Below are 22,650 nucleotides of genomic sequence, written 5' to 3'. Positions count from 1 at the left end.
CCAGTTGCCGTTTTCTAGTTGCAGGGGGCACAGCCCACCATCCCTTGCTGGAGTCAAACTGGCAACCTTGTGATTGAGAGGACGCATTCCAACCAACTGAGCCATCCGGGAGCTCAGCAGCAGCTCAGCTAAAGGTGCCATGTTCAATCTTAGTTGCAGGGGACGGAGCCCACCATCCCTTGCACGACTGGAGGAGTTGAACCGGCAACCTTGTGGTTGAGAGCCCACTGGCTCACGTGGGAATCCAACCAGCATCCTTCGGAGTTAGAAGCATGGAGTTCTAATCACCTGAGCCACCGGGCCGGCCCCTTAAACTGCTGTTTTCACCCTTATTTCTTCAATCTTTCCTGAGAGGTCTCTGCCATGATCGCTGGGTTTAGCACTGTTATATGCTGATCCCTCACGTGGAACTTTGGGCCATTAGGGGAGCACTAGCAGTCCAAGTTTTTCCCTCTCCCTCACCTGTGGTAGTTCTGCAATGCAGGGAGCTCGGAGCTCTGAGCTAATTCTACATCCTGCATCAGCTCGGCGACATCTCTCTACTTCCTGTGCCCTCCTCCCCACTTGCCCTATTTGCCCAACTTTAGGTGACTTCAGTTCGGTGTCTCTTAGTCTTGCCTGTCTGCTGTGCAGAGCGTCCTTTGTGGAATTATAGTTGTTCAGTTTGTTGTAAATTCCGGGGGATATTTTAGGAGGTGCACCTCACGAAGCCATTTTTATTCTTGCTACTTTCTGAAGCAGTTCTTCAAGACCTCTTTTGTGAGTCTCTGTAGTTGTGATGTCATGGCTGCCTTGATGTTCTGAATCGGTTCAAAAGGGTTACCTTTCATGGTCATTTTGAATTTGGGGAAGAGCCAGAGGTTGGCCGGTGCCAAATCCGGTGAATTTAGTGGATGAGGACACAGCATAATATTTTTATTTGACAGTAATTGCGGCATACCAGAAGCTATGTGTGTGACACGGAGCATAGTCAATGGATGATAACTAAAGACACTCATGAAAGAGGACTTCCCGAACTGATTATGGAAGGGGCAAAAACTACAGAATAAGTGTGTTCTAAACAAGGGAGAGTATTTTGAGGGGTATTAATGGCAATGTGTCTTTCACTGTTTTGGGTTTTTTTTTGTTGTTGTTGTTTTTAATTTAAACATTTACCATATTTTTCAATCACATCGTGTAACCAAAAGCAATACTTATAACTAAGACATATATATATATATATATATATTTTTTTTAATTTATTTTTTTTATTTTTATTTATTTATTAGTTTCAGGTGTACAAGACAAGGTAATACTTAGACGTTCATCATTTATATCCCTCACACTGTGAACCCCCCTCCCCCCATCCACTATCCCTCCGACCTCACACTGAACCATCACATTATATATATAAAATTATAGTTGGCATTCATTAATGTTTAGCTTCTGGTGTACAATGCCATGATCAGGTATCCACAGTATCCCTGAGGTGGTCTCCCAAATAGGACGCATGTCCATCAGATACCCAACAAAATCTTTACAACATTATTGAATATTGGGGAATTATTGAATTCCCCAAATTAATTTTCAAAAAACCCTGAGGCCATCTTGTGGTTCCCAGCTGCTTCCTAATCCCTTCACCTTTCCCTTATCCCCACCCCCCCCACCTAACAACTCTCGGTTTTTTCTTTGTGTCCCCAAAACTGTTTCTGATTAGTTCATTCACATATTCTTTTCTTTAGATTCCGCATATAAGTGAGATCATATGGTACTTGTCTTTCTCTTTCTGACTTATTTCACTTAACATAATGTTCTCTAGATCCATCCATGTTGTTGCAAATGATAAGATTTCTTTCTTTTTTATGGCTGATTCGTGCAGCCACTATGGAAAACAGTATGGAGGTATCTCAGGAATCTGAAAATGGAACTACCCTATGATCCAGTAATTCCACTCCTAGGCATCTACCCGGAGAAATCCAAAACTCCAATTCCAAAATCAGTATGCACGCCTATGTTTATTGCAGCACTTTACACAATAGCCAAGATATGGAAACAACCGAAATGCCTATCGGTAGATGACTGGATTAAGAAGCTGTGGTACATTTATACAATGAAGTATTACGCAGCCATAAAGAAGAAAGAAATCTTATCATTTGCAGCAACATGGATGGATCTAGAGAACATTATGTTAAGTGAAATAAGTCAGAAAGAGAAAGACAAGTACCATATGATCTCACTTATATATGGAATCTAAAGAATAGACTATGTGAATGAACTAATCAGAAACAGTTTTGGGGACACAAAGAAAAAACCGAGAGTTGTTAGATGGGTGTGGGGGGGGGTTGGGATTAAGGGGAAAGGTGAAGGGATTTGGAAGCAGCTGGTAACCACAAGATGGTCTCAGGGTTTTTTTGAAAATTAATTTGGGGAATGTATTCAATAATGTTGTAAAGATTTTGTTGGGTATCCGATGGACATGCGTCCTATTTGGGAGACCACCTCAGGGATATTGTGGATACCTGATCATATATATTTTTTGAATTAAAAAGTATTGCGGTGAAAATGGTCAACAAAACTACATGGGTTTCAAGTGTACAATTCTATAATACATCATGTATACAATGCATTATGTGTCCACCACTCAGAGGTCAGTTCTCCATCTGTAACCATATATTTGGCCACCCTTTACCCTCCTCTATCATCTCCCTCCCCCCTTCCCTTCTGATAACCGTTAAACTGCCGTCTGTGTCTATGAGATTTTGTTTCTTTATTTACTTGTCTTGTTTCTTTCTTGCCTTCAGTTTTATATCCCACATATGAGTGAAGTCATATGGTACTTGATGTTTTCTGTCTCACTTCTTTCACTTACAATAATAATCTCAGGATCCATCCCTGTTGTCACGAATGGCACTATTTTATTCTTTCTAATGGAAGAGTAGTATTACATTGTTTATATAAACCACAATTTCCTTATATAGACATCTACTGAAAGTCACTTTGTTTGTTTCCATGTCTTGGACACCGTAAATATTTTTTTTAATTAAAGTTTATTGGGATGACAGTTGTTAGTAAAGTTACATAGATTTCAGATGTACAATTCTGTATTACATCATCTATAATTCCCATTGTGTGTTCACTGACCACAGTCAGTTCTCCTTCCATCACTACATATTTGATTCCCTATACATTCATCTACCACCCTCGTGCCCATTACCCTCTGGTAACCATTAAACTATTGTCTGTGCCTATGAGTTTTTGTTTCTCATTTGTTTGTCTTGTTCTTTTGTTGTTTTTGGTTCATAAACCACATATCAGTGGAATCATATGGTTATCTGTTGTTACTGTCTTATTTATTATGCTTAGCTTTATAATCTCAAGATCCAACTATGTTGTCACAACTGGTCCTAGTTCATCTTTTCTTACCACTGAATAGTATTCCATTGTGTATATAAACCACAACTTCTTTATCCGTTCATCTATCGTAGGACACTGGTTGTTTCCCTGTCTTGGCCATCATAAATAAACCTGAAATGAACATTGGAGCACACTTATCTTTATGTATACATGTTTCAGAGTTTTGGGTAGATACCCAAGAGAGGGATTACTGGGTCATGTGGTGATTCTACTCATAATTTTTTGAGGAACCACCACACTGCATTTCATAGTGGCTGCACCAGTCTGCATTCCCACCAACAGTGTATGAGGGTTTCTTTTTCTCCACACCCTCTCCAACACTTGTGACTATTTGTCTTATTGATGACAGCCATTCTAGCTGAGGTGAGGTGATATCTCATGGTGGTTTTTACTTGCATGTTTCTGGTGATTAGTGATGTTGAGCATTTTTTCATATGTCTATTTGCCATTTGTATGTCCTTTTACGAGAAATGTCTCTTCAGGTCCTCTGCCCATTTTTCAATTGGGTTGTTTGTTTTTTTTTATTGTTGAGCTGCATGAGTTCCTTGTATATTTTAGATATTAGCCCTTTATCGAAGGCACTGTTTGCAAAAATCTTCCCCCATTCAGTTCGTTGCCTCCTTGTTTTGTCGATGGTTTCTTTTGCTGTGCAGAAGCTTCTAGTTTGATGTAGTCCCATTCATTTATTTCAGCTTTTACTCCCCTTGCCTTTGGAGTCAATTTCGTGAAAAGCTCTTTGAACCCAAGATCCATAAATTTGGTACTTATATTTTCTTTTATGCAGTTGACTGTTCCAGGTCTTATGCTTAAGTCTTTGATCCATTTTGAATTAACTTTGGTAAGTGGTGAAACATAGCAGTCCAGTTTCATTCTTTTGTACATGTCTTTCCAAGTCTGCCAGCAGCATTTATTGAACAGGCTGTCTTTTCTCCATTGTATGTTTTAGCTTCTTTGTCAAAAATTATCTTTCCATATTTGTGTGGCCTTATTTCTGGGTTCTCAATTCTATTCTATTGGTCTATGTGTCTGTTTTTCTGCCAATACCATGCTGTTTTGATTATTGTTGCCCTGTAGTACAAGCTAAAGTCAGGCAGTGTGATACCTCCAGAATTGTTCTTTTTTTTTTTTAATTAATTTTATTGGGGTGACAATTGTTAGTAAATTTACATAGATTTCAGGTGTACAATTCTGTATTACATCGTCTATAAATCCCATTGTGTGTTCACCACCCAGAGTCAGTTCTCCTTCCATCACCATATATTTGATCCCCTTTACCCTCATCACCCACCCCCCACTCCCTTACCCTCTGGTAACCACTAAATTATTGTCTGTGTCTATGAGTTTTTGTTTCTCCTTTGTTTGTCTTGTTCTTTTTGGTTTATATACCACATATCAGTGAAATCATAGGGTTCTCTGCTTTTTCTGTCTGACTTATTTCACTTAGCATTATTCTCTCGAGATCCATCCATGTTGTCACAAATGTTCCTATATCATCTTTCCTTAATGCCGAATAGTATTCCATTGTGTATATGTACCACAACTTCTTTATCCATTCATCTATCGAAGGACATTTTGGTTGTTTCCATGTCTTGGCCACCGTAAACAAAGCTGCAATTAACATTGGCGTACACGTGTCTCTATAGAGAAATGCTTTTATATTTTTGGGGTAGATACCCAGGAGAGCGATTGCTGGGTCATATGGTAATTCTATTCGTAATTTCTTGAGGGACCTCCACACTGCCTTCCATAGTGGCTGCACTGACAGAATTGTTCTTTTTTTCTTAGGATTGCTTTGGATATTCATGGTCTTTTGTGGTTCCAAACAAATTTGATGATTTTTTGTTCTTTTTCTTTAAAAAATGCCATTGGGTTTTTGATGGGGATTGTATTAAATCTGTATATTGCTTTGGGTAATAAGAGTATTTTAATTATGTTGATTCTTTCAGTCCATTAGCATGGAATGTCTTTCCATTTTTTTGTGTCTTCTTCAATTTATTTTTAACAATGTCCAATAGTTTTCAGCACATAGGTCTTTCACATCCTCATTCCTACGTATTTTATTCTTTTTGGTACAATTGCAAAAGAAATTTTATTTTTCTTTTTTTTTTCTTTTTCTGAGATTTCATTGTTACTATACAAGAATGCAATGGACTTTTGTACGTGGATTTTGTAGCCAGCAACTTTATTGTATTCGTTGATTGTTTCTAATACCTTTTTGGTGGAGTCTTTAGGGTTTTCTATATGTAGCATCATGTCACATACGAAGAGTGACAATTTAATTTATTCATTCCCAATTTGGATGGCTTTTGTTTCTTTCTCTTGCCAGTTTGCTCTGGCGAGGAATTCCAACACTACATTAATAGGGGATAGCCCTGTCGTATTCCTGAACGGAGAGCAAAGGGCTTCAGTTTTTCACCATTAATTATGAGACTAACTGAGGATTTGTCATATATGGCCTGTATTTTGTTAAGGTATTTTCCTTCTATACATATTTCTTTAAGTCTTTTAATCATAAATGGATGTGGTGTCTTGTCAAATGCTTTTTCTGTATCAATTGATATAATCATATGATTTTTGTCCTTTATTTTGCTTATGTGATGTATCACATTGATGGATTTGTGTATGTTGAACCATCCTTGTGCCCCTGAGATGACCCCCACTTGGTCGTGATGGATAATCTTTTTAATGCATTGACATATGTTTCTAAGAACTTGTCCATTTCTTTTAGTTTATTGAATTTTGTAGCATATAATCTCAGACTGTTCTTTTATGATCCTGTGTATTTCTGAAGTACCCATGGTAATTTCTCCTCTTTCGTTTTTTATTTTGTTTATTTGTGTCTGTTCTCTTCTTATCTTAATGAATCTAGCCAAGGATTTGTCAATTTTATTTAATCTTTTCAAAGAACCAGCTCTTTGTTTATTGCTTTTTGTATTTTTTTAATTTCTATTTCATTTAATTCTGGTCTGATTTTTATTATTTCCTTTATGCTGACTTAGGTTTCACTATTTCTTATTTTTATTATTCTTTAATGTGTAGTGTTCAGATGTGTATCTTGGATTTGTCTTTTATTTCTTCAGATAGGACTGTAGTGATATAAATTTCCCTCTTAAAAATGCTTTTGTTGCATCCCAAAAATTTTAGTAGGGTATACATTCATTGTGATTTGTTTCTATGTATCTTTTGATCCCTCCTCTTATTTCTTATTTGACCCAGTAGTTCTTTCAAAGTATGTTGTTTAATCTCCACATATTTGTGGTTTTTCCTGCTTTCTTTTGTCAGTTGATATGTTATTTCAAAGCCTTGTGATCAGAGAATATCCTTAGGATGATTTCAATCTTCTTAAATTTGTCGAGTTACTCTTATTTTCCAACATATATTTTAATTGTTGAGAATTCTCCACGTGTAATAGAAAAGAACGTATAGTCTGACGTTCTAGGATGACGTGCTCTATAAATGTCAGTTATGTCCATTTGGTCTAATGTATAATTTGACACTACTATTTCCTTTTTTATTTTCTGGTTGGATGATATATACAGAACTCTCAATGATGTGTTTAGCACCCCTATTAAATCTCCCTTTATTTCTGTTAGCAGTTTCTTTTTAAAAATTTATTGGGGTGACAATTGGTAGTAAAAATTAAATAGATTTCAGGTGTACAATTCTGTATCACATCATCTATAAATCCCATTGTGTGTTCACCACCCACAGTCAGTTCTCTTTCCATCACCATATATTTGATCCCCCTTACCATCATCTCCCTCCTCCCACCCCACTTACCCTCTGATAACCACTAAACTATTGTTTGTCTATGAGATTTTATTTCTCATTTGTTTGTCTTGTTCTTTTGTTGTTTTTGGTTTATATACCACATATCACTGAAATCATAGGGTTCTCTGCTTTTTCTGTCTGACTTATTTCGCTTGGCGTTATAAACTCAACATCCATCCACTTTGTCACAAGTGTTCCAATATCATCTTTTCTTAATGCCGAATAGTGTTCCATTATGTATACATAACAAAACTACTTTATTCATTCATCTATTGAAGGACATTTTGGTTGTTACCATGTCTTGGTCACTGTAAACAAAGCTGCAATGAACATTGCAGCACACGTGCCTTTATGGATAAATGTTTTCAGATTATTTTGGGTAGCTACCCAGGAGAGGCATTGCTGGGTCATATGGTGATTCTATTCATAATTATTTCAGGAACCTCTGCACTGCCTTTCATAACGGCTGCATTAGTGTGCATTCCCACCAACAGTGTATGAGAGTTCCTTTTCCTCCACAGCCACTCCAACATTTGTTACTCTTTGTCTTGTTGATGGTAGCCATTCTGACTGGGTTGAGGTGGTATCTCATTGTCGTTTTTATTAGCATTTTTCTGATGATTAGTGATGTTGAGCATTTTCTCATTTGTTTATTTGCCATTTGTATGTCCTCTTTGGAGAGATGTCTCTTCAGGTCTTCTGCCCATTTTTCAATTGGGTTGTTTGTTTTTTTGTTGTTGAGTTTCATGAGTTCCTTGTATATTTTGGATATTAGCTCCTTATTGGAGGAATTGTTTGCAAAAATCTTCTCCCATTTAGTTGGGTGCCTCTTTAATTTGTTGATGGTTTCTTTTGCTGTGCAGAAGCTCTTAAGTTTCATATACTCCCATTTGTTTATTTTAGCCTTTACTTCCATTGCCTTTGGAGTCAAATTCATAAAATGCTCTTTGAACCCAAGGTCCGTAAGTTTAGGACCTATGTTTTCTTCTATGCAGTTTATTGTGTCAGGTCTTTTGCTTAAGTCTTTGATCCATTTTGAATTAATTTTGGTACATGATGACAGACAACTGTCCAGTTTCATTCTATGCATATGGCTATCCAATTTTCTCAGCACCTTTTATTGAAGAGGCAGTCTTTCCTCCATTGTATGTTTTTAGCTTCTTTGTCAAAAATTATCTGTCCATATTTATGTGGTTTTATTTCTGGGTTCTTAATTCTATTTTATTGGTCTATGTGTCTGTTCTTCTGCCAATACCATGCTGTTTTGATTATTGTATCCCTGTAGTACAAGCTAAAGTCAGGGAGTGTGATACCTCCAGTATTGTTCTTTTTTCATAAGATTGCTTTGGCTATCCGGGGTCTTTTGTGGTTCCAAACAAACCTGATGATTTTTTGTTCTATTTCTTTAAAAAATGCCATTGGGACTTTGATGGGGATTGCATTAAATGTGTGTTGTGCTTTGGGTACTATGGCCATTTTAACTATGTTGATTCTTCCAATCCGTGAGCCTGGAATGTCTTTCAATTTCTTTGTGTCTTCTTCAATTTCTTTCAAAAATGTCTTATACTTTTCAGCACATATGTTCGTCACATCCTTGGTTAAGTTTATTCCTAGGTATTTTATTCTTTTTGCTGCAATTGCAAAATGAATTGTTTTTGTATTTCTTTTTCTGAGGTTTCATTTTTAGTGTATAGGAATGCAAAGGACTTTTGTACGTTGATTTTTTTAGCCCACAACTTTCCTGTATTCGTTGATTATTTCTATGAGCTTTTTCATGGAGGCTTTAGAGTTTTCTATATATAGCATCACGTCATCTGCAAAGAGTGATAATTTAACTTCTTCATTCCCAATTTGGAGGCCTTTTATTTCTTTCTCTTGCCTGATGGCTCTGGCAAGGACTTCCAGCACTATGTTGAAAAGCAGAGGTGATAGGGGACAGCTCTGTCATGTTCCTGAATGTAGAGCAAAGGGCTTCAGGTTTCACCATTAATTATGAGATTAGCTGAGGGCTTGTCATAGATGGCCTTTATAAGTTAAGGTATTTTCCTTGTATGCCTGTTTTATTAAGTGTTTTAATCATAAATGGATGTTGTGTCTTGTCAAATGTTTTTCAGCATCAATTGTATAATCATATGATTTTTGTCCTTTATTTTGTTTATGTGATGGATCACATTGATGGATTTGCGGATGTTGAACCATCCTTGTGCCTGAGGATGAACCTCACTTGGTCGTGATGAATAATATTTTTAATGCATTGTTGTATACGATTTGCTAAAATTTTGTTTAGGATTTTTGCATCAGTATTCATCAGAGATATTGGTCTGTAGTTTTCTTTTTTTGTGTTGTCCTTACAAGGTTTTGGTGTCACGGTAATATTGGACTCATACAATGAGTTAGGGAGTACTGTCTCTTCCTCAATTTTTTTGAAGAATTTGAGCGGGATTGGTATTAGATCCCGTTTGAAGGTTCGGTAGAATTCACAAGTGAAGCCATCTGGTCCTGGACTTTTGCCTTTGGGAAGGTTTTAGATGACTGATTCAATTTCGTTACTGGTGATCGTTCTGTTTAGATTTTCCAGTTCTTCATGGTTCAGCCTTGGAAGACTATGTTTCTAAGAACTTGTCCATTTCTTCTAGGTTATTGAATTTGGTGGCCTATAGTCCTTCATAGTATTTTTGCATGAGCCTTTGTATTTCTGTGGTTTCCATGATAACTTCCTCTTTTTCATTTCTGATTTTGTTAATTAGTGTCTTCTCTCTTTTTATCTTAGTGAGTCTAGCCAAGGGATGGTCGATATTGTAAATTTTTCAAAGAAATAGCTATTTGTCACATTAAGTTTTTTCTATTGTCTTTTTGTTTTCTATTTCATTCAGTTTTGCTCAGATTTTTTATTTCCTTTCTTCTGTTTCCCTTTGGATTCACTTGTTCTTCTTTTTCTAGTTCTTTAAGGTGTAACAGGAGGTTGTTTATTTGGGATTTTTCTTGTTTCTTGAGATAGGCCTGTAATGATATAAATGTCTTTCTTAAAACTGCTTTTGCTGCATCCCCAAAATTTTGGTAGGATGTATTTTCATTGTCATTTGTTTCTATGTATCTTTTGATCTCTCTTCTGATTTCTTCTTTGACCCAGTCGTTCTTGAAAGGTATGTTGTTTAATCTCCATGTATTTGTGTTTCTTCCTGCTTTCTTTTTGCAGTTGATATCCAATTACAAAGCCTTGTGATCAGAGAATATGCTTGGTATGGTTTCAATCTTCTTAAATTTGCTGAGGCTTACTTTACGTCCCAATATATGGTCTATCCTTGAGAATGTTCCATGTACACTCGAAAGGAATGTGTAGTCTGATGTTTTAGGATGAAGTGCTCCATATACGTCAATTATGTCCATTTTATCTAATGTGTCATTGAGTGCTGCTATTTTGTTATTAATTTTCTGTTTGGATGATCTATTCATAGCTGTCAATGATATATTTATGTCCCCTAGTATAATTGTGTTTTGGTCAATTTCTTCATTTAGTTCTGTTAGTAGTTTCTTGGTATATTTTGGTGCTCCCTGATTGGGTGCAAAAATATTGATGACAGTTATGTCTTTTGTTGTATAGTCACCTTTACCATGATGAAATGTCCATCTTTGTCTCTTGTTATCTTTTTCACCCTGAAGACTTTTTCATCTGATATCATTATGGCTACACCTGATTTTCTCTGGGTACCATTTGCTTGGAGTGTCAATTTCCACTCTTTCACTTTCAGCCTATGCTTTTCCTTGTAGCTGAGATGTGTCTTTTGGAGACCGCAAATGGTTGGGTTTAGTTTTTTGATCCAATCTGCCACTTTGTGCCTTTTTATTGGTGAGTTCAGTCCATTTACGTTTAGGGTGAATATTGATACGTTAGGATTTCCTGTCATTCTATCTTTATTTTTCTGGTAAGGCTGTGTCTCCATTGTTTCTTTGCCTTTTTTGTTGTTGTCTATTATTTCTGTGTGGTGGTATTCTATGATGTTTCCCTCTGTTTCTTCTTTTATTACAGTATGCATTTCAGTTCTGGACTTTTTTGAATAGGTTACCCTTAAGTTATGTAAAAGAAAGTTTGATATTTAGACTATTCCATTTTCTTCAGCACGCTTAGTTTCTCCATTCCCATATTCCGGTTCATGCCTTTACTCTCCCCCTTTTTATGTTGCCACAAATTGTCTCTGTTGATTGTGTTTGAATATCCTTCTTTAGTATTTCTTGTAGTGCAGGTTGTGTATTAGAAAATTCCCTGAGCTTCTGTATGTCTGTAAAGGTCTTTATTCCTCCCTCATATCTAAAGGATATCTTTGCTGGATATATTATTCTTGGCTCATAATTTGACTTTCAATAGTTTGGATATTTGGTTCCACTCCCTCCTAGCTTGTCGAGTTTCTGCTGAAAAATTCGATGATAATCTAATGGGCTTTTTTTGTAGGTTACCGTCTTCTTTTCCGTAGCTGCCTTGAGAATTCTTTCTTTGTCGTTGATTGTAGACAGCTTGAATACAATGTGCCTTAGCGAAGGCCTGTTGGAATTGAAGTAATTAGGTGTTCTATTTACTTCTTGGATTGGAGGATCCACTTCTGTCCACAAGTTTAGGAAGTTCTCATCAACAATTTGTTTGAATATATTCTGTGTTCCCTTCTCTCTTTCTTCTCCTTCTGGTATGCCCGTTATTCTTATGTTGCTCTTTCTGACAGAGTCAGAAAGTTCTTGTAGATTTCTTTAATTTCTTTTAAGTCTCAAGTCTCTTTCTTCTTCCATCTTTGTAATTTCCAGGTTTCTATCTTTTGTTTGTTTTTTTTTAATTAATTTTATTGGGGTGACAATTGTTAGTAAATTTACATAGATTTCAGGTGTACAATTCTGTATTACATTGTCTATAAATCCCATTGTGTGTTCACCACCCAGAGTCAGTTCTCCTTTCTATCTTTGATGTCACTGATTCTTTTCTCCATCTGGTCAACTCTACTACCTAAGCTGGTTATTTCATTCTTAATTTTATCTATTGAGTTCTTAATCTCCAGAAATTCTGTTTGGTTCTTTTTTTTAAAATTTCAATCTCTTTCGTAAAATGCTCATGTTGTTCTTTAATTGGGTTTCTGAGTTCATTAAATTGCCTGTCTGTGTTTATTTGCATCTCATTGAGTTTTTTCAGAACTGCAATCTTGAATTCTGTCATTTAAACACATATTTCCATATGTTTAAGTTCCATTTCTGGAGACTTTTCACTTTCTTTCTGAGTGGTCTTGTTGCCTTGGTTATTCATGGCAATTACTGATTTATTATTTCTCTTTCTAGAAATCTATAGGAGTGGCTTCTGCAACAGGTTGATAGGGAGAGGTCTTTCTTTTGTTTTCCAGTATTTGGTGGGATGTTTTATTTTCTCTCCAACTGCAGCCTTTTTTTCCTGTCTCACACAGTAGTGCTATGTTTTCTCTGCACTATTCCAGCTTCTCACACAATGGGGGGATACCCTGGGAGGTGGGCTTCTCCTCTGGTAACAGTTCGCCTCGGTCATAGGGCGCCACTTCCTTGAGGGGAAGCGGAGAGCTTTTGAAGTTCCAAAGCTCTTTCTGCACGAGATTCAGAGCCTATATGTTTCAGCAGTTCTGTTTACTCCTGCAGGGATCCGACCTGATAGGTGTGGCCTGTGGAGGAGTGAGTTGTGAGAGGTGGCCCAGAGTAATGGCAGCGACCACCACCACAGGCGGTCCTGCTTCCACAGCTCCCTTCCCTTTGCCAGAACTAGTTGGGCTGTGATTCTTTGTCTGTGGTTCACAGTTCTCAGAACAGCAAATATTCTGTTCTTTTGATGTGACACTTCTACTGTTCCTCTACTAGAACTGGATAGGTGGGGGCGGGGCGAGCTCTGGGAGGGTAGGGATGGGCGCGGCTAGTCTCAGTGCCTAAGGCTTCCATTCTCTGCTCTGCAGTGAGGGCTTAAACCACCGTTTTCAACCTTCTTTCCTTAGTCTTTTCTCTGAGGTCTCTGCCGTGAGCTTTGGTTTCAGCTATGTTATATGCTGTCCCCTCAGCCCTGTGGGCCAGAAGCGGAGCCCTAGTAGTCTGAGTTCTTCCCTGTCCTCAACTTCGGTAGTTCCGGGATGCAGCGAGATCAGAGCACTGAGCTAGGTCTGTGTCTTGCACCCGCGGGGCTCCGTCTCCGCACTTCTCCCTTGCCTCCTCCCAGCTCGCGCTATTCTCCCACCTTTAGGTGAATTCAGTAGTGGGCCTGTTCGTCTTGCCTGTGTGCTGTGCAGGGAGTCCTTTGTGGAGTTATTGTTGTTCGATTAGTTGTAAATTCTAGGGGAGCATTACAGAGGCTCACCTCACGCTGCCATTTTGATGACCTTGATCTTGGTTCACATTTTTAAGCTTATCTGGCCAGAAGAGGGAAGAGCTGGTGGTGTGCCCTACTTTGAAATGAAGCATTGGAACACATATATCTTTAAGATGTTCATTGCAGTTTTATTTATGGTGGCCAAGACATGGACACAACCAAAGTGTCATTTGATTCATGATTAGATAAAGAAGATGTAAATAAACACAGTGGAATACTACTCTGCCATAAGAAAAGATGAAATAGTGCTACTTGCAACAACATGGATCTTGAGATTATTATGCTAAGTGAAACAAGTCAGACAGAAAATGTCAGGAACCATATTACTTCACTGATATGTGGAATATAAAACTGAAAGCAACAAAGGAACAAGACAAACAAATAAAGAAACAGAAACTCATAGACACAGATAATAGTTTAGTGGTTAGCAGAAGGTAAGAGGGGAATAGGGTGGGAAAAGAGGGTAAAAGGAGTCAAATATATGGTGATGGAAGTTGAACTAACTCTGGGTGGTGAACAAACAATGGAATATATAGATGATTTATTACAGAATTGTACTCTTGAAACCTCTGTAATTTTATTAACTGTTGTCACCTCAATGAATTTTAATTAAAAGAAAAGAAATGCTTTCATCTATCGAAGGACATTTTGGTTGTTTCCATGTCTTGGCCACCGTAAACAAAGCTGCAATGAACATTGGAGCACACGTGTCTTTATGGATAAATGTTTTCAGATTTTTTACAGTCATAATATAACTATGCTTAAAGCATTATGTAACATATGAGGAATAACACATTTCCCAGCAGACACATTAGCAGTTTGTGTGAGTAAATCATTAGTCATTCTTGTCACCTAGTAGAAAACACAATGAAGGGGTAAAACACAAGACAGTTGTACCTCGATGGGGTCGTGGGTACACCAAGGGGCTCCTGGGCAGATCTGGTAGAAGGATGAGAGCACCAAGTGCCCTGGATGTGAGTTGGGAGGGTTACTGAAAAATGGAAAGACAACATTCACCTCTTTCGTTCGCACACTTTCTTAGTTTCCTGCCCAGGGTAGATATATGGAATATGCAACTGTATCAAATAAATTCTTCCCTTCCTTATGTTTCCACTAGGTAACCAGGCTTTTAAGGGCTTCTAGGGATTTCAGAGATCTTGGTTTTCTTTTGATGTATGTCATTTAGAGACAAAGCCTAACTATTGTATTTCCAACCCTATAAGCTACAGTAAGGGACCATAGGGCTATTGAAATTTATTTCTATTTTTCTCATTGCAGTCTGCTCCCAGTTCTCGAGAGGGGTGTATGCCATCTTTGGATTCTATGACCAGATGTCAATGAACACTCTGACCTCCTTCTGTGGGGCCCTGCACACGTCCTTTGTCACACCCAGCTTCCCCACTGATGCAGATGTGCAGTTTGTCATCCAGATGCGCCCAGCCTTGAAGGGTGTTATTCTGAGTCTTCTGGGTCACTACAAGTGGGAGAAGTTTGTGTACCTCTATGACACAGAAAGAGGTAAGAAGAGGCATCTGCCCTCCTCTTTGAATATTCATGTAGCAGTTGTGTTTAACCTTCCTCAACTCATGTTTGTTCCCTTCTCTTCCAATAAGTAAAATTTAGTACTGCTTTAAATTGTATTTAACATTTAAAGAGAATTGAAGTCTAAGACCAAAAAATTGTAGCAGTGGTAATTTTAGAATCTAGTTTTTCAAACTTTATATGTACTCTTACTCCCAACTCTAAAAATGGGTCTAGGATACATTCCTGGATGAGTCACTGTTGTTGATAAACAGCGCCTGCCAAAATAATTTATCTGGTCTAAAATATACAATGTGAAAAGCAGCATAATCTAAAATAGAGGGAGAGGCCTAAGCTGAAAAGTTTTGGAGAATTAATTCTGTCAGAGACTGATTATCCCCATTTCATAGATAAAAAAACTGGAGCCAAAAGAGGAAAAGTGCTTTTTCACATAGCTTAACCACAGAGCTGGAACTGGTGTCAATGTCTCCTGCTTCTAAGCCTGATTCTTTTCCACCAGATCACATTAGGTTTTCAGATTATAGATCCTCAACAACTAATTATCTGATGGAAATAATGAGTGCAGTCTGGCTAAACTGGGCTTTAGGGATGAATGTTTTTTTCTAATAGTGAGATAATATATTGAGGATACATTATATTGAAACAGTGTCAGAAATTTAGGGTCTGATCTTAAACAGTATAAAATTAGGTATACACATCATAATTCAGCTAAATAGACTCTTCTAAAGCTCAGTTATCTTTGAGGGGCTCCTCAGTAAAACCAGGGGATCCTATCACCATGAGATTCCAAAAGACAATCTTGCCTTATTTGTTTGCCTGTAAACCTGGTTATAGGCTGAGAATGGTTCTCTCTAACTCAAGGTTTTTGGACTCAGAGAAGGAAGGAGCAAACGGGAGGCCGGCTGCCTGTGGCGGTCCCTGGAAAGAATGTCCTTCTAGGTAACTTAACCTGAAGAGCCATTTTGTTTTGGGGAGCCCAGAGAACTTTTCACTTAATTCTCATTTTCATATGTCATCAAACCCTGCCAGGAAATACTAAGGCTTATATTTATTTGCCTATGGTATTCATCTTCAAAATATTATCAAATTTCATGAACCTAAAGCAGGAGACCAGAGTTATAGTCCAAGTTCTGCCACTACCTAGTTCTCAGACTTTGACCAACTCATTGAAGCTCTCTTGGCCTTGGTCTCCTCACCAAAGTTATGTCCCTTCTCAATGTATTGTTCTATGACTGTTTTTTTGAGATAGTATACTAGATACAGGACACTTTGTATGTTGCTATTAATCCTCACTTATAAATTATCAGTTAGTCAACCAATTCTGTATGCTGTTATCAACCCCCAATGGTATATTCAAATCTTGTGATACATGTTTGTATAATACGGTTCCAATGAGGATAGACAGAAAAGGATATTTATGAAACAATTCATCAACAACACAAAAAAATAGCAAATTGAGTGTTGCACTAAAGACTATGCCTACTGTAATAATTGTGAAAAGGTAGGACTCCAGGAAAGTAGAGATTTCAGAGAAGGCTGGCTGGAGGAGTTTGAAGGACATGTCAGTTGTGGATGACAAGAGAAAAGGGGGCAGGGGTTTCGAGAAGAGAAAAGAACATGAAAAAAAGGGCAGAATCAGGCAGTGCTGGCTGTTCCTGCAAAGCCTTGCTTGACTAGGGCAACCAAAGAGTTTGAACATTCTAATTCATAATTTGGTAAATTTTAATGCATTTCATTTCTTTCAAACACTGAGGATGAAATAGCCTATTTCCATGCACTGCATACACTGTAATCTAGTGCATAACAATCAAATTTTCACAACTAAAGTTTGTAAATCAGGTAGCTTCTCTCCTGAAACTTTTAGAAACTAAATATAAGTTCTACTAATACTGTAACCTCCCATTTATTCCAAATCAGGAGATTATCTTAATGTATACTTTCTGTATCTCCCGTAATCCTTCTTTGTTCATCAGCTTTTTTTTTTAATTAAAGTTTATTGGGGTTTATTGGGGTTGTTAGTAAAGTTACATAGATTTCAGGTGTACAATTCGGTAATACATCATCTATATGTCACATTGTGTGTCCACCACCCAGAGTCAGTTCTTCCATCGCCATACATTTGATCACTTTTACCCTTATCTAACACCACTACCCCCTCTTACCCTCTAACACTAAACTATTTGTGTCTATGAGTTTTTCTTCATTTGTTGGTCTTGTTCTTTTGTTGTTTTCAGTTTTATATACCATGTATCAGTGAAGTCATATGGTTCTGGACTTCTACTGTGTGACTAATTTCACTCAGCATAATAATCTCAAAATCCATCCATAATGTTGCAAATGGTACTATTTCATCTTTTCTTATGGCAGAATAGTACTCCATTATGCATATATACCACAACTTTTCCAATAATCTATCAAAGGACATTTTGGTTGTTTCCATGTCTTGGCCACCATAAATAAATCTGCAATGAACATCGAGGCACACATATCTTTATAGATAAATGCTTTCAGATTTTTCGGGTAGGTACCCAGGACAGGAATTGTTAGGTCAGATGGTAATTCTATTCTTAATATTTGAGGAACTTCCACACTGCCTTCAATAGTGGCTGCATCAATCTACATTCCTACCAAGAGTGTATGAGGGTCCGTTTTTCTCCACAGCCTCTCCAACTCTTGTTATTATTTGTGTTGTTGATGATAGCCATTCTAATTGGTGTGAAGTGATACCTCATTGTGGCTTTGATTGGCATTTCTCTGATGATTACTGATGTTGAATATTTTTTCATATGTCTATTGGCTATTTGTATGTCTTTGTAGATATGTGTCTTCAGGTCCTCTGCCCATTTTTTAATTGGATAGTTTGTTTTGTTGTTTTTGTTAAGTTGTATGAGTTCCTTATATATTTTGAATATTAGCCCCTTATCGCAGGCGTTGTTTCCAAAAATCGTCTCCCATTTGGTTGGTCGCCTCTTTATTTTGTCGATGGTTTCTTTTGCTATGCAGAAGATTTTTCGTTTGATATAGTTCCATTCATTTTTTTTAGCTTTCAATTCCCTTGCCTTTGGGATCAAATTAATAAAATGCTCTTTGAAACCAAGGTCCACAAGTTTAGTACCTATGTTATCTTCTATGAAATTTATTGTTTCAGGTCTTATGTTTAGGTCTTAGATCGATTTTGAGTTAATTTTGGTACACAGTGACAGATAGCAGTCTAATTTCATTCTTTTGCATGCGGGTTTCCAATTCTCCCAGCACCATTTATTGAAGAGGGTGTTGTTTCTCCATTGTTGTTTTTTGCTTCTTTGTCAAAAATTATCTGTCCATATTTATGTGGGTTTATTTCTGGGTTCTCAATTCTATTCCATTAGTCTGTGTATCTGTTTTTCTGCCAGTACGATACTGTTTTGATTATCGTAGCCCTGTAGTACAAGCTGAAATCAGGGGGTGTGATACATCCAGCACTGTTCTTTTTCTTATGATTACTTTGGCTATTAGGGTTCTTTTTGTGGTTCCAAACAAACCTGATACTTTTTGTACTGTTTCTTCAAAAAATGTCATTGGTATTTTGATGTACATTGCATTAAATCTGTATATTGCTTTGGGTGATATTGCCATTTTCACTATGTTGATTCTTCCAATCCATGAACATGGAATGTCTTTCTTTGTGACTTCTTCAATTTCTTTTAAAAATGTCATATAGTTTTCAGTATATAAGTCTTTTACTGCCTTGGTTAAATTTATTCCAAGGTATTTTATTTCTTTTGCTGCAATTGCAAAAAGAATTGTGTTTTTTTTTTAAATTTCTTTTTCTGAGATTTCATTGTTAGTATATAGGAATGCAATGGTCCTTTGTACATTGATATTGTAGCCAGCATCTTGACTGTATTTGTTTATTGTTTCTAATGGCTTCTTGGTGGAGTCTTTAAGGTTTTCTATCTATAGTATGATGTCATCTGCAAAAAGTAAAAATTTAACTTCTTCATTCACAATTTGGATGCCTTTTATGTCTTTCTCTTGCCTGATTGCTCTGGCAAGGACTTCCAGTACTATGTTGTAAAGCAGAGGTGATAGAAGACAGCACTGCTGTGTTCCTGAACATAGAGCAAAGAACTTCAGGTTTTTACCATTAATTATGATAGTAGCTGAGGTTTTGTCATATATGTCCTTCATTATGTGAAGTTATTTTCCTTCTATGCCTATTTTATTAAGTGTTTTAAAACTAAATGGATGTCGTATCCTGTCAAACACTTTTTCTTCATCTACACATTATTTTTGTCCTTTATTCTGGTTATATGGTGTATCACATTGATTGATTTGTGTACGTTGAACCATCCTTGTGCCCCTGGGATGAACCCCACTTGGTTGCGATGTATAATCTTTTTAATGTATTGTTGCATTCGATTTTCTAGAATTTCGTTTAGGATTTTTCCATTTGTATTCATCAGACATAGTGGTCTGTAATTTTCTTTTTTTGTGTTATCCTTACCAGGTTTTGGTATCAGGGTAATATCGGCCTCATAAAATGAGTTAAGGAGCATTGTTTCTTCTTCAATTTTTTGGAACAGTTTGAGCAAGATGGGTATTAGATCTTCTTTGAATGGTAGAATTCACTAGCGAAGCCATCTGGTCCTATATCTTTGCTTTTGGAAAGGTTTCTGATGATTCTTTAATTTCCTTAGTGTTGATTGGTCTATTTAGATACTCCAGTGTTTCGTGATTCAGCCTAGGAAGGCTATATGTTTCTAAGAACATGTCTATTTCTTCTAGTTTATTGAATTTGGTGGCATATAATCCTTCATAGTATTCTTGGAGGACCCTTTGTATTTCTGTGACATCCATGGTAACTTCCCCTCTTTCATTTCTGATTTTATTTGTTAGTGTCTTCTCTCTTTTTATCTTAGTGAGTCTAGCCAAGGATTTGTCAATTTTGTTAATCTTTTCAAACAAACAGCTTTTTGTTCCATTAATTTTTTCTATTGTCTTTTCGTTTTCCATTTCATTTAGTTCTGCTCTGATTTTCACTATTTTCTTCCTTCTGCTGACTTTGGGTTTCATTTGTTCTTTTTTTCTTAGTTCTTTAAGTTGTAATGTGAGGTTATTTATCTGGGATTTTTGTTCTTTCTTGAGATAGGCCTGTAATGATATAAATTTCCCTCTTAAAAGTGTTTTAACTGCATCCTGAAAATTTTGGCAGTATGTATTTTCATTGTCATTTCTTTCTATATATCTTTTTGTGTCTTCTCTTATTTCTTCTTTGACCCCATCGTTCTTTAAATGTATGTTGTTTAATTTCCACATATTTGTGTTTTTTATCTGCTTTCTTTTTGCTGTTGATATCCAATTTCAAAGCCTTTTGATCAGAGAACATGCTTGGTATGATTTTAATCTTCTTAAATTTCCTGAGGCTTGTTTGATGTCCCAATATATGCTCTATTTTTGAGAATGTTCCATGTACACTAGGAAAGAATGTATAGCCTGATGTTCTAGGATGAAGTCCTCTATGAATGTCAATTAAGTCCATTTTATCTAATGTGTCACTTCGGTCTGCTATTTCACTATTTATGCTCTGTTTGGATGATCTACTCATATCTGTCAATTATATGTTTAAGTCCCCTACTATAATTGTGTTTTGGTCAATTTATCCATTTAGTTCTGGTAGTAGTTGTGTGGTGTATTTCAGTGCTCTCTGATTGGTGGCATAAATATTGATGAATATTATGTCATCTCTATTGTATAATTCCTTTATCCTTTGTGAAATGTCCGTCTTTGTCTCTTGTTACCTTTTTTATCCTGAAGTCTGTTTCATCTGTCATCAGTATAGCTACACCTGCTTTTCTCTGAATACCATTTGCAATTTCCATCCTTTCACTTTGAGTCTATGCTTTTCCTTATTACTGAGATGTGTCTCTTGACGGGAGCATATGGTTGGGTTTAATTTTTTGATCCGTTCTGCTACTCTGTGACTTTTTATTGGTGTGTTCAGTTCATTTACATTTAAGATCATTATTGATATAGTAGAATTTCCTATCATTCTTTTTGTGGTTTTCTGATAGGATTGTTTCTCCCTTGTTTCTGTTCCTTTTTGTTGCTGTCTATTAATTTGGTGTGGTGGTATCTATGATTTTTCCCTCTGTTTCTTCTTTTATTATGTTATATAATTCAATTCTGGATTTTTTTTTGTGTGTGGTTACCATTAATTTTATGTAAAAGATATTTTCATATTTAGAATATTCCATTTTATTCAGTGTGCTTACTTTCTCCATTCCCTTGGGCTGGTTCAGACCTTACTCTCTCCCTTTGTATGTTTTTCTTGTTATAAATTATCCTTATTTATGCTGTGTGTTGATTTCTGACCAGCAGTAGCAAGTTGTCTTTTTCCCCTTTTTTAAGTGGTTTTGTTTGTTTGTTTGTTTGTTTTAGTCCTTTTCCTTTTTACCCTGTATGATATGTTTAAGTGTATAGTGCCCTATTTGATGCAGGTCTTGTCATTTCCTGCTTCTGTCTCTTCAGAATAGTACTCATGGTTTTGTATTCTTTTGCTCTGTTGTTTCACATCAAATACCTTCCTTCAGTATTTCTTATAGTGTAAGTCATGTGTAGAAAATTCCCTCAGCTTCTCTGTGTCTGGAAACATCTATTTCTCCTTCATATTTAAAGGATATCTTTGCTGGATACATTATTCCTGGCTTAAAATTTCTGTCTATCATTACTTTGAATATTTGGTTCCACTCTCTCCTGGCTTGTAGAGTTTCTGCTGAAAAATCTGATGATAACCTAATGGGCTTTCCTTTGTAGGTTACTGTCTTCTTTTCCCTGGCTTCCTTGAGGATTCTTTCTTTGTTGTTAATTTTTGACAGCTTCAATACAATGTGCCTTGGAGAACGCCTATTGGGATTGAAGTAATTAGGTGTTTTTATTGCTTCTTGGAATTGGGGATCCAGTTCTTTCCACAAATTTGGGAAGTTCTCATTGACTATTTGTTTTAATATATGTTCTGTTCCCTTCTCCGTTCTTCTCTTTCTGGTATGCCCATATTGTTATATTGCTCTTCTGATGTCGTCAGAAAGTTCTTGTAGAGTTATTTCATTTCTTTTAAATCTCAAGTTTCTTTGTTCTGCCATCTGCATCGTTTCCAAATTGCTATCTTTGATGTCACTGATTCTTTTATTCACTTGATCAAGTCCACTACCTAAGCTGGCTATTTCATTTTTCATTTCTCTTATTGAATTCTTAATCTCCAGAAATTCTTTTTGGTTCTTTTTTTAAATTTCAATCTCTTTGGTAAAATATTCATTTTGTTCTTTGATTACGTTTCTGAGTTCATTAAACTGCCTGTCTCTGTCTTCTTCCGTCTTGTTGAGATTTTTAAGAACTGCAATCTTGTCCTATATTTTCTAACTGCTACCTAAAAGTAGGACTATCACAGGGTAAGAGAAAGCCACAGAATCTATACTCACTCTTGATCATGATATATTTACTTATCTTGTCATCTCTTTCAAACCCAAGGCAATAGTGAGAATGGTTAGCATCCATTAGACTTTAGATTCTGGTGGAAAGAACTTAAAAGAGTCTATTCTACTATAAAATAT

The 22,650-nt window shown here is 36.6% G+C and overlaps 1 protein-coding gene across 6 annotated transcripts in view; it reads left to right on the top strand.

Annotated features, from left to right (window-relative positions):
- GRIA3 (glutamate ionotropic receptor AMPA type subunit 3) overlaps nucleotides 1-22,650 on the top strand; it is a 652,505-nt gene that overhangs the window by 91,682 nt on the left and 538,173 nt on the right. For all 6 annotated transcript variants that reach the window (XR_013992917.1, XM_081042112.1, XM_081042113.1 and 3 more), the window contains one exon: nucleotides 14,798-15,037. Coding sequence is in view for 5 of the 6 variants with exons in the window: in XM_081042112.1 (XP_080898238.1) it covers nucleotides 14,798-15,037 (240 nt within the window). In the remaining variant the exon portion in view is untranslated. The remainder of the gene's footprint in view (nucleotides 1-14,797; nucleotides 15,038-22,650) is intronic.

Source organism: Rhinolophus hipposideros, assembly GCF_964194185.1.
Source record: "Rhinolophus hipposideros genome assembly, chromosome: X".
Taxonomy (NCBI): Eukaryota; Metazoa; Chordata; class Mammalia; order Chiroptera; family Rhinolophidae; genus Rhinolophus; species Rhinolophus hipposideros.
The sequence above is the reverse complement of the archived record's forward strand: the minus strand, read 5'-3'. Positions and strand labels throughout refer to the sequence as shown.